Source organism: Gavia stellata, chromosome 2 (assembly GCF_030936135.1).
Source record: "Gavia stellata isolate bGavSte3 chromosome 2, bGavSte3.hap2, whole genome shotgun sequence".
Classification (NCBI taxonomy): Eukaryota; Metazoa; Chordata; class Aves; order Gaviiformes; family Gaviidae; genus Gavia; species Gavia stellata.
The window spans coordinates 23,810,056-23,825,953 of record NC_082595.1 but is presented as its reverse complement, the minus strand read 5'-3'; the positions used below and the strand labels follow the sequence as shown (position 1 = coordinate 23,825,953).

At 43.4% G+C, this 15,898-nt stretch overlaps 2 protein-coding genes across 4 annotated transcripts in view; both read right to left on the bottom strand.

Moving 5' to 3' along the window:
- Positions 1–1,694, bottom strand: part of MEMO1 (mediator of cell motility 1) — a 29,438-nt gene extending 27,744 nt beyond the window's left edge. For 2 of the 3 annotated variants that reach the window (XM_059830649.1, XM_059830656.1), the window contains exon 1: positions 1,582–1,675. In XM_059830649.1, coding sequence (XP_059686632.1) covers positions 1,582–1,642 — 61 coding nt within the window. In that variant the 5' untranslated portion in view covers positions 1,643–1,675. Of the gene's footprint in view, positions 1–1,581 lie in introns of all 3 variants that reach the window. The other variant, XM_059830662.1, reaches the window with a different exon arrangement.
- An 8,371-nt stretch (positions 1,695–10,065) lies between these two features.
- Positions 10,066–15,898, bottom strand: DPY30 (dpy-30 histone methyltransferase complex regulatory subunit). Its single transcript, XM_059835636.1, has 5 exons — positions 15,783–15,898; positions 15,205–15,285; positions 15,073–15,120; positions 13,578–13,720; positions 10,066–10,357 (listed from the first exon to the last, which is right to left on the bottom strand). The coding sequence occupies exons 2-5, from the start codon at positions 15,238–15,240 to the stop codon at positions 10,285–10,287; spliced, it is 300 nt and encodes a 99-aa protein (XP_059691619.1). The 5' UTR covers positions 15,241–15,285; positions 15,783–15,898; the 3' UTR covers positions 10,066–10,284.

The window sequence follows — 15,898 nt, the reverse complement described above, 5'->3', positions numbered from 1 at the left end:
GATTTTGTTTGCTTTCTGTAAACAGAGTACCACCTACCTTTCTAGATCATTGGGAAAAATTGTAATTGGAAGCTATCGACACTGGATGAAGATTTGAGACCAGTTTTGTAGTGGACACAACAGTTATGTTTGGAATATTAAACTCGAAAGGAAAATGATCATCCTCTATTGTCTCAGAACTGCCTACCCACCATCTGAAGCCCAGCTACTTATCTCACAGTCTGCCTCCTTTTGTGTTACCCTCTCCCCGTATTTCTTCCCTTTCAGTTTTTGCCTCACACCTTGTTCATTAATTTGTGGAGGAGAGGGGAAACTGCACCTATTCTAGCCAAGAGAAATGTATGACTTTTCACATCTAGCTCTTCTTAAATGTCAGTTTAGGATCCTGAATGCATGTCTTCATTTAATTTTTTTTTAAACTGTATCCCTCCCTCTGAACTATTCTTTATGACAGCCTCTTGTTCATCTAAGCTTGGTCACCTGTAGTTTTGTAGTCATCGTCACTCCTGAGGCCAGTGAAAAAGACTATCCCTTTTACATCTCCTTATTAACAGCTCTGAAAATACAAATGTGCATCTTATCCACGACAGCAGAGTTCTGCCCTAAAACCCAACAAAACTTATTTCCAAAAATATGCCCTATCAAGCCATTATTACAGGTTTCTGGGTTTTTTGGGGGAGGGCGAAGGGAGCAGTAGTCCTCCCTCCAATGCACCACTTTTTTTTTTTTTTTTTTTTTTTTTTTTTTACACAAATGCTACATTTTTAAATGGACAGAGCCCATACTCTACTACTGCTTTAGAACTTTTCACTACTACTAGAGAAAGCGCTCTGGAAGAAAAGCTCATCTTGGACTACAAGAAGTGAATAAACCTCCTTATTTCCCCCCACCCCATCACCTGCCTTCTAACCCTGCAAAACACCCCAGACATCCTGTATTCTCTCAGGAAAAAAAAAAAAACAAACCAACCTACAAAACACAAGAGCACTCCAAAATAGCGAAATCTGTTCGCGTGCTCTTACATCGATTAAGTGCAATATCCAGTACGAGGCACAACACACAGCCTGGCTCTGCCACCGCTGCCCCGAGACGCGAAGTTGCAGCAACGGGCGTCTCTAAAGCAGGGGCAGGCACACAAGGGACAGGCCGGGGGGCCGATCCAGCCGTCGCCGCGCTCAAACCCCGGTTCTCCGGCGAGAGGCGCCGCTGACCCGGTGCAGGCAGCCGGGCCGGGAGGACCAGCGGCGGCAGGCAGGTGTGCTCAGCTCCCCAAGACGCGCGCTACGGCCAGCGGAGGCAGAGCGGCACGCCCTCCCCGGCTCTGGCCGCCCCACCAGCCTCCCGGGCCGCTCTCCGCCGGCAGCCGGGCCCGGCAGCCGCCCAGACCCCCACCCGCTCGCAGGGCCCGAAAGGGCCGCAGCCCTCGGCCCCCCCTCGCCCGCCATGTGCCGGCCGCGCCGGCGGGGGCGGGGCCGGCGGCCCCTCCCCGCGCGCGGTACCGGCCCCGGCCCCGGCCCCGGCGGCGGAAAGTGCTGATTCAGCCCCCGCCCCCCGCGGCGCTGCGGGCCGCGGCCCCGGTACCTGAGGCTGTGTACCAGCTGCCGGCGTGGCTGGCCTCCCGGCAGAGCACCCGGTTGGACATCTTGGTGCTGGAGCCGCCTATGGTGTTCGGGGGAGGCGGTGGGGGACGGGCCCGGCCGCGGCGGCGGCGCTGCTCCCCCTCCTCCCCCGGCACGGCCCGGGCCCCGCAGGCGGAGGCGGCGCTGCCGGCGGCGCCTCCGGGCGGGCGGGCGGGCGGCGAGCGGGAGGGGGGCGCGCGGAGGCGGCGGGCGGGGCGGCGCGGGCAGGGGGCGCGGTGCCGGGCTCGGCCGCAGGCAGTCGCCCCGCGGGGGGGGGCGCGAAGGGAGGGCGCGGGGACAAAGCCCGAGGCCGCCGCCAACTCCGCGCTGCCAGGTGGGGGGGGCGCGAGGAGAAGGAGGCCGCGGCAGCAACTGGGTTTGGCCCGGCTCGGCTCCCGTGGACTAGGGACCGTTCGGGCGCCGCTCCCCCATTGGGCACGAAAGCAAAAGCCTCGCCGCCATTGGCTGCCCTCCCTCGCCGTTCCCGCCCACCGCTTTGACAAGCCCGGAATGGAGCGGCACCGCCTCGTGGGGGAGGGGGTGAAAAGGCGGGGTTCGGAGGGAGAGTCTCCTTCGGATTGGCTGGCCGCGTTGCCGTGGCGATCGCTTCTGGCCTCGCTGATTGGCGGGGCTGTGTCTCCGTGGTGGAAGGGAAGATTACGGGCGCAGGTCAGATGAGGGGAGGCCGGTCGCGGGGCGGGGGGGGCGTGAGCGGGGGCCGAGGGGGAGCTCCGCCCCGCGCCCCCCCCCCCCCCCCCCCCCCCCGGGGGCACGGGGGGCAGTGGCGGTTACCCTCAGGCGGCGCCGCCGTTGGAGGCGCGCGGCCGCCGGGTCCCCTCCGCGCCCCCGGCCCCTCTGCATCGGCGTGCCAGGGAGCGGCCAAGAGGTGCGGAAACGTGGCCGGCTGCTGGAGCCTGCCTGCGGCGCGGCGTGGCGGGCCCCTAGCCCCTGCTTCACAGGCCGGAGCGGGAGGTGAGGGTGGGCGGTGTTCTCGGGAGCGAAGCGGCGCTTTCTGGTGCCTGGGGTTGCCCCCTTGCTGTGAGGAGAACATAGTGCAGCCTCTGGTACCTCCTCTGCTTCTCCCATCCCCGGTACGGGCTGTGGGAGCAGTTGGGATTTTGAGGGTTCAAGGAGCAGAGAGAGCATCGTTTCCCAAAGGCAGCGGTTTCGGGCTGAGAGAACGGGGAGTTTGCTGTGCTGACGCTCCTTTCTGAGCTAGCACAGTTCCTTTCCTACGCCTCCCTGCCCGTACCGTTCCGTCTTTGGTACCGTGGCATGCAGCGAGGGCTGTGGGAGTACGTTTGTGTAGAAGTCTGCAATTATTCTCAGCTTAATCCTACCCCACCTCTTTAATGTTTTTTTTATTAGCTTGGTGAATGGACTGCTGCCATGGAGACATCAAACATAGCTCAAAACAGCTAATAAGGCAGAACTGGAAAGAGGAGTATGGCCAGTACAAAAGGGGGAAGGGAAAAAGCAATTTTAGCCACTGACATACGAGGTGCAACCAGGAGAGAGGGAAGCCACAGCAGGAGAGATGAGGGGCTGCAGCCATTAAGGTATTAAGGCCGACTGATGCTTTGTGAGGTGGAGAATGCATGGGCCAGGCCAGGAAACACATTCTCCTTCTCCCCCTCATGTCGTTTTATTCTTCGAGAAGTCCTCCGCCAGTTATAAATGCATGCAAAATACAGAGCTTTTGTTATTTTTTTTTAAACAATAGAACAAAGGAAACGGGGGGGACAAAGGCATTGTTTGCAGTATGTCTTGAAGATCAAAAAGGCTCGTGCTGCAGAGAAATGGCTGATGTCATTTTTATCAGTGAAGATCCTCCTCTGTACCCGTGACGCTGGCTTCCCAATGGACCTGAGGGGCAATAAGGACTAGATTCTCCAGTTAATAATATTTGTAATAGGTTGTAGTGAGGAAATGGGGCCTGACTACCCCAGCAAATGTCTAACGTTTTATGTAGCCTTCACTGCTCTATCTATCCTTATAGTTTTCTGTTGTTATTTTACAAATAGTGTGTTGAAAAAGGTTAATGTGGATTCTAACTGCTGCCTAGACTGGAAGAACTATCCTGCCTGACTGCTTTAACATAAAACTATATTGGCAGTTGTGATACCCATTTATAACTCAAATCTTTTACATAATCTTCAGTACTGGGAATAACTCGTGAACTGACTACTAATCCCTCAATAAAGTTAACTAAATGCAGCAGAGGATAAATTTTACTCCATGGGGAAAAATAAATGTTGTGATTATATACTTACAAAAAAGGTCATGCCAGCATATAGTTCAAGTTTTTGATGCACCATTGTCCCACAATCGACCAAGAACAGTTAGAGGAGGCTGCTAGGAGGAAAATCTTAGGGGAACCGGAGGTTAAAATAGTTTTTAATTATCTGGTATTCCTTTCTACTGTTCAGAGAAAGAGCTTTCACCTCCTCGAATCATTTACCCTCCAATGAAAATAAAATATAATAGCTTCCAAATGGTAATCTAGATGATTTAATGAGTAAAAACGTAAGTATTTTCTTCCAGGTTTACTACCTTTCTTTATGTAGTGTTTTTCTCCTCTTCAGCTTGCCTTTTAAAACCTCTTAAATATATTTCTTTTGTTGTTGCTGCATACCTCTTGGGCTGGATCCCTTTTCTCCTTGTGCTTCTTTTTTAAGTTTCCTTCTCCCTTAACCTTTCTTTCCTTGTGTGTAGTTTTTTCTCACCTAGATTAGGTGTAAATTAGGATGAAGTTTTTACTTTATGTAATGTGAACATAGTGTCCGTATAGACGCGGAGGAACAACTGCAGCTCAGTGTTAGCAGGTCATAGAAAGCACAGGCTTTTTTGCTAATCTTTAGGTGTGGCACGTGCCACAAACACCCTTGCAGCCTGTTTTCTGGTGAATCTCTGTCCTTCTCTGTTATCCACTAGCACTCTCAATCCAGAGCCCAGTGAAGCTGCAGGACATCCTCCTCAGTTTCTGCCTGTTCTTGCCAAAGGTTGTCATCCATAGTACTACAGGAGGAATTTCTGCTGTTCCACTGGCAAGGGTGACAGTAGGGTTTTTTTCTTTGTTCCCTATCACAGGTGGACATAATGCCACTAAGCAGTGTTTAGTGATTTGTGGGTTCCTCTTTTTAAACTTCTATCACCTCCTGATCATGGATTGTTTTTTATATTTAAGGGCTGCTGACATGCTCCCTCAGTACCACATGCCATAAATGAACGAGGCAGAAACAGAAAAGCAGGCATCTCTTCAGTTAAATAGAGCATGGTGGTGCTGAGCTTCCTGGTGCTCAGGACATGGAGGTATGGAAGTGTTCTAGCCACAGGCTGAAAAACTGGGCTCAGCTTTCAGTGAATGCTGTGAAGCATGAGTTAAGTTGGGAGATGCTCCTGCTTTGTCTGTAATTCTTCTCAGCACTGTTTGTACAAGGAAAGTAACAGGAGCACTCACCTGTTCAGAGCTATTTCAGTCTTTTTTTCCTGAGGTGCAGGGAAAGGTTGACATAATGCATGGACAATCCCCCAGGTCAGCATACCCTTGAAGCACAGACCACTGATACACATGTATGTCTGCTGCAGTTTGTTCCTTACCTGGAAGAAAAGCATGAAGGCAGATTGTGGCAAGAGTGACTTGCCAGTTAGTGTGCCCTTACCATGCAGGGTTTTCCTTGAGTAACATCCTGTGCCCAGCTTGGGCGGCACGTCTTCAGCTGGCCCAGCTTTCAAGGTCTGTTGCTTTCTTGGTTTTTGCTCTTGTTGTCCTCTTGCACATGGTTTATTTTACCTTCTTTCCTATCATGCTTTTCGCATGGTTCGCTTCCTGTCTTGTTCCTTCTCAGAAAGCTGTTCACTGACAGTTATTCTAGGTTTTTCTCTTTACAAACTGCCATTCTCCATCTAAGGAACCTGCTGTTCCTAGCAGTCCTTCTTTCTACTGTTAAAAGCAGGCCCCCCAAAACTTCATAGTCCTTACAAAGGAAATATTCCACTTCCTTTATAACGTAGTAGCATCTGAGATAGATAGTACCAGTAGGTAATTACCCATCTTGTAAATACCTCAGTGTACACCAGATAAAAAAGAAGGCCCCATGCTCTCCAGGAGATACTTCCCATCCATCCAGCAGCCTTTTATCAATTTAGGCTCCTCTCAGGAAACTAGTTTATTTCACACAAGTGCAAAGCAAACTTTGAGAAGAGAGATAAAAGCACATAGAGAAGAATATGACACATTGCTAGTCAGTGTTGCACTAGGACTGCTGTAAACTGCCCTGTAGTTATACATACAGCGTTTACATTTTAAGTCCTCACTTAAAACTGTATTTGAATAGTGAACATTAGCAGAAGTGGTACTGATACTTTTTTAATCATGGTAAAATGCTTCTTTCTGTAACAGCTGGCATTCTGTGATCTAGGCTATGTACGTAGTCACTCTTAAAATGAATTCTGACTATGAAATAAAATAGGGAACACAAGCTAAGGCTTGGCTAAGAATAATTTGTTATGTAATTATTACAATGATAAGAATAAATCAAAACCTGTATTCTATCAAGCATGGTAGGCATAGGGATTCTTCTCATGTGTTTTCTTTCCAACCTACTGGTTACAACTGCTTGTACCTTTCAGAATTTTTCAGATTTTTCATTTGTTTGAAAGCAGCTGCTTTATTTCTAGAAAGTCTGATGGGGAGAGAGAAGTTCTTTTGATCAGACTGCATTTACAATAGTGACAGCACTTCAGAAAATAAAATGGATAGCTCAAAGACCTGTACTGATTTTGGAGAAAGTCCTTGATAAATCAGAGATGCAAAAAAAGATCTGGCAAGTCAAACTGTATTTTTAGGTGATAACAGGCTTCAGAATATGAGGATGTAGAACCCTTTGATCACAATTGCTTTTAGTGAGAAATCTTTTCTTCTGTCACTGTCCCCTTCAAGGTAAAAGATAATGTTCTCGGTGGAAGCATTTAAAAAGGCAGACTTCAAAATACCGCATATGAGTCACATATAATTGTTTCACAGTTACTGAATAGTAACTTCTGGATATTGGATCTAAAATAGTCGTCTTGGAGGTTGTGCTGTAGTGTTAACCAGGTATTCTGTTTTATTTTCTGCTTCATTTTACTGTCCTTCGGAGCATATACTGACTCAGTTACCTAGGGTAGTGTGGAGAAAACTGAAATAGAGTTGTTCAAGAATCAAGAGATAATGGCTTTCAGCTACTTAGCAGTGGCCCATCATACATCTAAAGTTGCCATTTTCATTTATTTCTTCAAGCTTTTACTCTACATCTATTAATAACTTGTAGGCCCTTACATCTATTTTCCATTTTCTTAATGTGTTCCTCATTTATATAAATGTAAAATCACTTGGTTTTTAATTTGTACTTCATAATTAAATACGTTTATCGTGAAGCCCTCAGAACTGGTGTTTCCTGTGGAAAAATAGTACTCCTTTCTTTCTGGATTAAATTGGAACCTGTCAAGTCCCTTCACAGAACTGTCATTGTTTTGTAGCGGGGAGAGTTTAAAACAAGTAAATGCTTTGAAAATTTGGACTCTTATCGTTACTTCCCTAACTTTGAGACCTGGATTATTCAGATATGAGCTGATTATTCAGATAGTAACTTGCTATCTTCTTCCCGTTAGAGCGTTATGTATGCAGCAGATCCTAATTGGTGAAGCCAATTTACCAAGTGCAGGAATATGGTTGGACTTTTCTTGTTGACTTGTCATACCCTTGCAAGAATGACTAAAATTTATTTCTTAGAGCTGGTGAGTTCACTGCTGCTAGTAACATTTCAACTTGTTTTCTTGGAGGGAGCTGCCCAGAAAAGCTGCTGTAGTAAATCTTCTAACATCATCACCTTGTGAACATGGCTTTTTCATTCTCTTAAACTAGCCTAGATGGTGTCACCTGCTATTGTCTTCTTGTGTAACAATCAGCAGCACCAACAGCTGAATAGGTGGCATGCTGCTGGCAGGGACAGCTCACCTTAAGACTGGTACTGATGCTTTGAGATTCTAGGTTGATGTAAGAGCTGTGCAGAAACCCAGTATGTTTACAGGCTTTTGTGCAGCTGCTTGGAGGGTGTTACCATAAGCTGAGAAATCTGATTGTATTCTGATTTCAGGCATGGTGATAGATTATAGGAAAATTGCTCTGTCTAAGGAAGATTAACAGTTGAGCAGCTTCTTTTTGTATGGTCTTGCACAAATTCTCAACATAGAAATTGGGAATCAACATAATTTTTTTTTTTTCCCCCCACATGTAACAATTCTTACGATCTTGGAATGTTGTCACCCATGGATGAAACCTTGGAATGCCGCTTTAACAATGAAAATAGCAGTACTGAGTCTTTATGGTATCTCCTTGTCTTCTCTTAAATGTTATTATTCATTTCAGAAAGTCAAAACACTATTGTTAAAATCCTTACAGTGTCTTCTTTGAGTGTCAGTGTTTGATGGAGACTGTGTTCACAACAATGCAATAGAATTTGTAATCTCTCTCCACAACTTCAGTACATTTTCCAAAATAGAGCTTTTTAGGCTTGGTTTCGGATTTGCAGGTTTCTTTGAATTTTTTTTTGTTCCCCAATCTTGCTGGTCTTGGACTACACTAATTCAGTGTTTCCCTCTTAGCATATTAAGAAATACGTAAAATATGAAGAGCCTTCCTACTAGGAGTAACAGCCAGATCTCATTCCAGCCCCTGCAAGTTAGCAGACAATTGAAAAGTTAATTTTTTTTGTCTGAAGGATCTATCTTCTGGCCACTCTTACACCCATGTATCTAAGCTATTAAAGAAGAAAAGCTATGTTAAAACAAGTTAAAACAAAAAAATCTTCAGATTACCATAGGAAAGTCATCTAGTTGTCAGAGAACTACAGGAAAAATATTATTTGTGCAGTGGGCCACCTAATATATTGCAAATACAGTGTGTATCTCTAAGTCATCACAGGAACAAGTCAAATGAGAGTCCTAAGTCTTTTTTTGTGAATTTATGCATAATTGCCAAAAAAATTATTCAGCCTTCAGTGTCACAAAGAAAAAACCTCCAACGCTTGCAGGAAAGAATTTAATTTACAAGGTTTTAACTGCTTGCTATGTTAAAGCAATTAGCTAAGAAACACAGAATGGAGATGTGAATGGTAAGGTGGCAGTATTGAAGTTTATTTGAATAAAAATTTAGTATTTTGATTAATTGAACAACTGTTGGAAGCCAAGTTTAGCATTTCTGTGACCATCAAACAAATTATGGTCATTCTCCTGGTCTATTAAAAACTGGGATATGCTTAATCTGGATTCCAGTATCCAGTGCTAGCAAACAACATTGATTATGCTCCTTGTTACAAGTTTCAGAAAACAAAACCAGGAATTCTGAGGGCTGTGTCTAGTCCCTGTATCCATTGCCAATAACCTAGTGAGCCAGTTCTCCAGCTACAATATTCGTATTTTCAGAGCTTTGCTAGTATTTTTTCACAACATATTGTTTACTGTCTTAATTCCAGCTTTTTCTTCTGATCCCCAGTCTTCTGTTGCAGCTTCTTATATTGTACCCTGAGGTCTGTGGCCTTTACCCCTACTGAGGTTACAGGAAAAATAAACAAGGGGTCAGAAAAAGATGTTAAGAATGGGGAAAACAAAACAAAAAAACCCCAGTGTTAGTAAACCCAAGGGGGGGGGGGGGGGGCGTGGATCAGAATACTTGGTATTTTACTGGGTAGATTAGGATTGTCTCAGACATTAGGAAAAGGTTCTTCACTGAGAGATTAGTCAGTCACTGGAACAGGCTCCGCATGAAAGTGATCACAGCCCCAAGCCTGTCATAGTTCAAGGAGTATCTGGATGACACTCTTAGTCATATGGTTTAGTTTTAGGTAGTCCTGCAAGGAAGAGGGAGTTGGACTTGATGATCCTTATAGGCCCATTCCAACTTGGGATATTCTATGATTCTTCGACAGAGAAAGAACACTCCAACTACGGAGTAGCAGTACAGAGAAGTGAATTACAGAACCTTTGTTAAGTCCCTTCAAACTTTATTTTGTGTTTCAGTTAAATGCAGCACAGCAGACACAGGAGATAAATGACAAATGCTGAACAGCACACCTCATTAATGTAAATATCTGAAACATTGGATGCTGTCCACAGGTGGTCTGTTCAGCTGCTGAATTTGATTGTTTGTTTTAAGTAAACCCATTTCCTGGTGTTCTGAAACAAGTTCTCTCCTCTCTACTTAATCAATGCTTCCTCAAAATAAATTCTAACTGCTCTTAATTTGTTTGTTTTCTGTTTAGGCATGTTGCATGTGGAGGGTGCTATGTAAATCAAATTAAGTTAGATACATTATCACCCATGTGATTCCCATAATAAATTGCTCTCTTTTGTTTCATGCGTTCAGGTGATGTAGCCCCATGGAATTATTCAGACTTTCATCCAGCAGTGCAGTTCCAGTACTTTATTTTGAAAGTCTCTTAGAAGCTAGTTTAAAACAAGTGAACAAATTAAATGTAAAGTGTTCTTTATTAAATAACTCAAAAGGTAAAGCAAATTGTGTGATTAAGAAAGACATCATGGTTCCAAAGGATTTTTACAGCAGAAAACAAGTTGCGGCAAATGAGCATTTCAGTCTAGCAGCCAAATTGTCCTCATTTTTATGGAGTTAATTTCGGTCCTCAAATTGTGCCTTGTTTTTTAAAAGATATGCTGCTAGAAATTCAATGGGATTTGGCGGTCTGTAAAGAAAAAAGTAAATCAAAAGCAATTATTTTTTCTTGTATGAAATTAGGTAGCTGAAGAACTAACCACTTTCCCTTAAAAGCAACATAACTCCTCCCAAATACTTACAAGCATTGATTTAGGGATGACCAACTACCTAGACTTGCCCTGTAAATTTCCAGTTTATGTCTGATGAGAAAGTTTTTAATGAGGAGTCTTAGTCACCATTGGTTCAGTGTTACTAAATTGCTACAACAGTTATATACCTAGAACTAGGGTATAGTCCGTAAGTGTAAATACTGTATGCACATCATTGGAAGTTACATGCATTTGCCTATTTCTTTAACTCATGCTATATAAAGTAAAAGTTAATCTGTCAGTGCTGTCTTGCTTCATTTTCTTCAAATGGTTACTGTGTAGCTTTGTGCATTAGAGCTATTTTCATGGTTTCTGACAACTGAAATGAACACAACGAAACATCAACAAAAACTTTAAATTTGAGAAGTGCTGTAACTTGCAAGTAGTCAATAATAAACACTTTTGATCACTGGCCATAGTCCCTAAGTTTTTTTAAAAAAGCTCCTCCAGCTACAGTGCATGAATCCTGCTAATATGGATTCTGTCCACAGAATAAATGACAAACTTATTCCACACTGGGTCAGACCAAAGGTCTGGCAGTGAACAAATATGCCTATGAACATGAAAAAAATGGAAGTGTGAAGAGATACTTCTCTGGACCATCCTTTTGGCTTCCAAGCATTTCCCAGCTTTCTGAGCAAGCACCTTTAATAGTCCTGGGTGGATTCCTCTACAACTTTGACCAGTTGCCCCTTGAGCCCAAATAAAATTTTAATGTTCTCAACCTGAGACAGAAAGTTATATAGCTTAATTATGTGACCTGTGAAGGATCACCTCCTTTTGTTCATGACTTGCTACCTGCTTCGCTTAATTTGATTACTATATCAGAAGAGATAATAAACAATCCATCTCAATTCTATGCCATTCATGATTTAACAGGTTCCTAATATATTCTCTCACAGAAGTCTCTTTCCTAGGTATCATCTATTCAGTCACTTCGTATACTGACAGCATTCCATACTTCTGACCACCTTGTCACTCTTCTTACTTTTTCACATTCTGCCAGCATACAGGGGAATTGGAATTACACACAATATTAAAAAATACAAGAACATTACAAATTTAAATAGTAACATTATGCTTGTTTTTACCCCTTCAATTTCTAAGTCCTACCATTCAGAACTTAGTTTTGATTGAGCAATGCACTGACATATATGTTTAACAGTTTAAAGAAATTTTTTCACAAGGGTAATTGTCAGCTCAGAATCTATCATTTTTTCAATAGCATTAGGGTATTTATTACCCTCCTAGGTGCATCATTTTTGGTTTATTTGTATTCAATCTTTCACTTTTTGTCAGTTTCAATTTTTCATAGCAGTTTTCCATAGTTTCACATCAAGTTTATGAAGTTCCCATGCAATTATTTACAATCGATCAACCTAAAAAAAATCCAAACAGAAAACCCCAACCTATTCTGTAAAACTCAGCATCATTAACAAATTTTGTGAGCCACTTCTTCAAATTGTTATAAATTATCCTTTCCAGGATTCTAATGTTGAGCTCATTTCACCATGAAAATTCACCATTTACTTCTACTCTCTGTCTCGTATAAGACATATAAAAGCTTTTTCTTTAACCCCACAGCAACTAACTCTCTGTAAAACCTTTTAGTGAATGACTGTGACAGAAACCTTTTGGAAATTTAAACAGACTGTATCATCTGGATTCCTGTTTATGTGTGCTCACTAACTCCTTCAGTGAACTCCAAGAGACCTACAAGACCTGACAAAAGTTGTGTTGACTCCTCCCAAATATTTCATTTATCCATATGCTCACTATCCTGGATGATAATTTCTACTGAATTCCAGGCATAGTCATCAGATGCACTGGGCTGTTCCCTGAACATCTCTATATTCCTTAGAAAAATAAATTAACATCCATTAGTTACTTTCCAGTTCAATTTTAAACAGAAGATTATACAGCAGAGCTGATAGTTCAGCTTTTTCACCCCTGAGGTTTTAATATGCTCAACTGAATAGCCACTTTGACCTTGGCAGTTTGATACTGTTAGGTTTTATTCCTATATGTTCCCTAACCTCTTCTATCAATGTTCCAATTTCACTCCTGTGATGAGTACCCATAAAGAACAGCTCCTTTCATAGTGAAGAGAGATTTTTTTTTAAAAAAAAAAGTTTGTCTACAACACAAGTATCCAAACTGTAAGTGTGGGGTATCCACCTCAGGCTGTGTTTTACGTTCAGTCTGCAGCAGAACTCCCACAGATATCAACTGAAGATCTGCACACTGCTCAAGTGTACACCCAGGGTGTACCTTCCGAGATGCTCTTTTGCCTAATTAGCTGTCTGTACAATGCAGTTCAAATTCACAACTCCTTTTGAGGTTAAGACACCGTTGATGGTTGTTCTGCCTGTAGGTACTGTGATGTGATTATGGTCATTCATATCAGCTTTTGATAATGTTATTTCAGCAAAACTGAGAAATGGTTACATGCAGCATGACTCACCAATAGTTCAGATACACCAAAACACTAGAAATTAATTTGAGTAAGATGAACAACAGTTTGCTATTACTGAACAATACCCTTCTACATTGACTGATAAGAGATTTGGGGCGCCTTGACGGCAAAGGATAAACTATCAGTTTGCTACCTACTGTGTTGACAGTGCAGGGTCAGCCTCATCCTTTAGAAAGTGTTTTAATCTCTGATAAAGATGCATATCAGGCCCCATTTGTCTGCCTGTCTTTCTTTTAAATGGCAAGCAGAACTCTTTATAATTCCACACTATGAAAATCTTGTTCAAAACTAGAGCAACTTCTTGCCTTGCTTCTCTGTGGTGAATTATATGATAAAATTAATTTAAAAAAATACACTTTTCCCTCCAAAACCTTTGCAGTAGCATACCTCATTGGAAGATCACAAATACCATAAATAGCTCTTATCATGCTGTATGCACCTAAGTGAGGAACACGTCCTGCATGGTCAATCATAGTAATTCATAGGTTCATAAACCTGTTACAATGGCTTTCTTACAACTAGCAAAACCATGTCTGGTGTGCGAGGTCTGAAAAGGTGACATACCACCCAAGTTTGAGACCTACTTTTTTCCTAAGAACAGAAGGAACATTGAAGCATTTTACCTTTCTTTTGCAAGAACAGCAAGTCCCTGTAGCAAGATAGGTACAACTGTCTGATCCAAGTAGGCACGTGTGGGTAATGACTGAAGATCCACCTTCTGCTTTGATGTTTTCTCTGCATTTATTTTCTCATTTTCTACTATCCTCTGAAGCAGAAAAAAGAAGTGAATTAACATTGGTAATAGGAGCGACATCTACTTTGAAGTGTGTGTGCAAACAAAGTACCCATCTTTCTGCAATTCACTGGCAATAACTTCTTTATAGCTTTTCAGAAAATTTAAGTGCGTATTTTTCCTTGCACAAAAACCTAATCCAGAGGAGCCTTATGTTAAATTCTTATGTTTTGGGAAACAATGTTAGGAAGTCTTAAGTTTTCTAAAGCAGAAGACACCCAGTCTCTATCATTTTTATTTCTGCTGTTGCATTCACAGATTTAAATTCTACACCAAGACAGGAATGACTACTAACAAGAGCGGTCTCATTTAAATGGTTCCTGCATGCACGCACTTCTAACACAAAATGCTAAAAGAACAAGAAATTCAGGTGAAGTCTGACAAAGAGGACTCTATTAAAGTTAACCACTTTGAGACCATGCTCTATTAAAGTACAGATGGACACTTTGAAGAAAACATATGCAAAATGCTTCCAGGTGCCTTTTGGTTAAGAAGTGCTGAATCATCTTACACCATTAACTGTATTTAAAAAAAGGATACCCTATCACTGCCAGTAAACCAAACGTATTGAATGCAACATACACGGATCTACCGATACAGGACCAATGTATCCCACATGTTATGGTTCTGTAGTGGAAGTTGAGGCATACAGGCAAGCAGTTATCAGGAAGATGAGTCACAAAGGATGTTGTAAGAAAAGTTTCTGCAAAAGCTTAGCATAGACTAGGAGCTTATAACAGAGGGAGACTGAAGGCATTTCTTCAATAAGGAATAGTAAAAAAAGTCATAGAGTTATTATCCTAATCCACACTGTTACCAACAGCGGAGAGAATGGATTGTGTCTACTCTTTCTCAACATAAGTAATTAAAGATAACTTGGATTATTCCGATCCAATATTTCTATTGACAAGAATATGAAAAGAATCCTTTTTATCCTTTGATACTTCCATAGAAATGCCATCAACTCCTCCTATTCCCCTTCCTGTAATAAAAGTCTGGCTGACTTTTTGTGGCATAACATATTTTTTATATATATATAACAGACAGCGATAGGATAGATAGCGATCATAGGATACGTCCCGAAAAACACCACCTCATTAAAAGGTTCATTATTTACTTCAGTGCCATTTAGTATAATGGAAGCAACACAACAGAAAATATATTAACAGCCAGTTATGCAAGGGACTAGTATCTGTTGGTTCCGTTTCCATGTAACTTTCTCGGGAACATTACATTTGCTGAAGTTAGACTCAAGACTCAACATTTTTACCCTTGGTCAGGAATGTGACTTCCACTGTACTTTACAGCAACAAAATCTTTGTTACCTCTACATTTTCAGTGAGACCATATTCAGAATGGGGATTTTCTGGAACCTGTAAAATAACGCATAGTCAGCAAACTGAAAATGCTCCTTTTATGCATGTAGCATGATCCTCACAAAACATTTCTTGCAATACCTGTGGCTGTCCCTCCATAATCTGTTCCGTCTCCATGATTTGAAATGTGGAATTTGCTGGACGTACAGTAACCTTGGAAAGCTACAGAAAAATTGGTCAGCAAGTTGAGATGAAGACCAGTGTTAGCTGACTTGATATTGCATCGCTTGGTTACTAAGGCACAATTACTCGAGAGCCTACAGAGTTGCTCTGGGCTCCCCCCCTGCCAAACTTGTACACGTTTTTCCCGCACACAAAATTGAGAAGTGACTTAAGGTTCGCGTTACGTCCGCTGAAGAAAACAGCACCGGGATTAGAAAATACGGCATTCGTCATTTAAAGCAAGAGTCCCCAGCGACGGCCCCCTCCCCTGCCCGGCCGGGAGCGCCCGCGCAAAGGCGGAGACACCCCCTTCCTTCCTTCCTTCCTTCCCTGCCCCGCACGCCTGCCCGCCGCGGTACAGCGCCACTACCCCGGGACCCCCCGCCGGCGGGGCCGGGCTGGGACCCCGCCGCACCGCGGGCCATGTGCGGGCGCCGGCCCCGCCTATGCCCCAACCGCCCCGTGGGGAACAGGCGGCCCCCCCGCGCCGCTCTCACCCGCCGCTGGGTCCGGGGCTCTGTGGGGCGGGAAACCGGCGCTGTGGCGGGGCACCGAGAGCCTCTCCACAGCAACCAGAGCCCCTGGCGACGGTGTCGTAAATTGTTTTGACGTA

Excerpts from the sequence above, each read along its gene's own strand:
- DPY30 (XM_059835636.1), bottom strand. The coding sequence starts at position 15,240 with ATGGAGACGGAACAGATTATGGAGGGACAGCCACAG. Across the intron at positions 13,721-15,072 it reads GTCTCACTGAAAATGTAGAG|AGGATAGTAGAAAATGAGAA; the intron begins GTAACAAAGATT and ends TTTCTGCTTCAG. Across the intron at positions 10,358-13,577 it reads GCTGTTCTTGCAAAAGAAAG|ACCGCCAAATCCCATTGAAT; the intron begins GTAAAATGCTTC and ends TTTTCTTTACAG.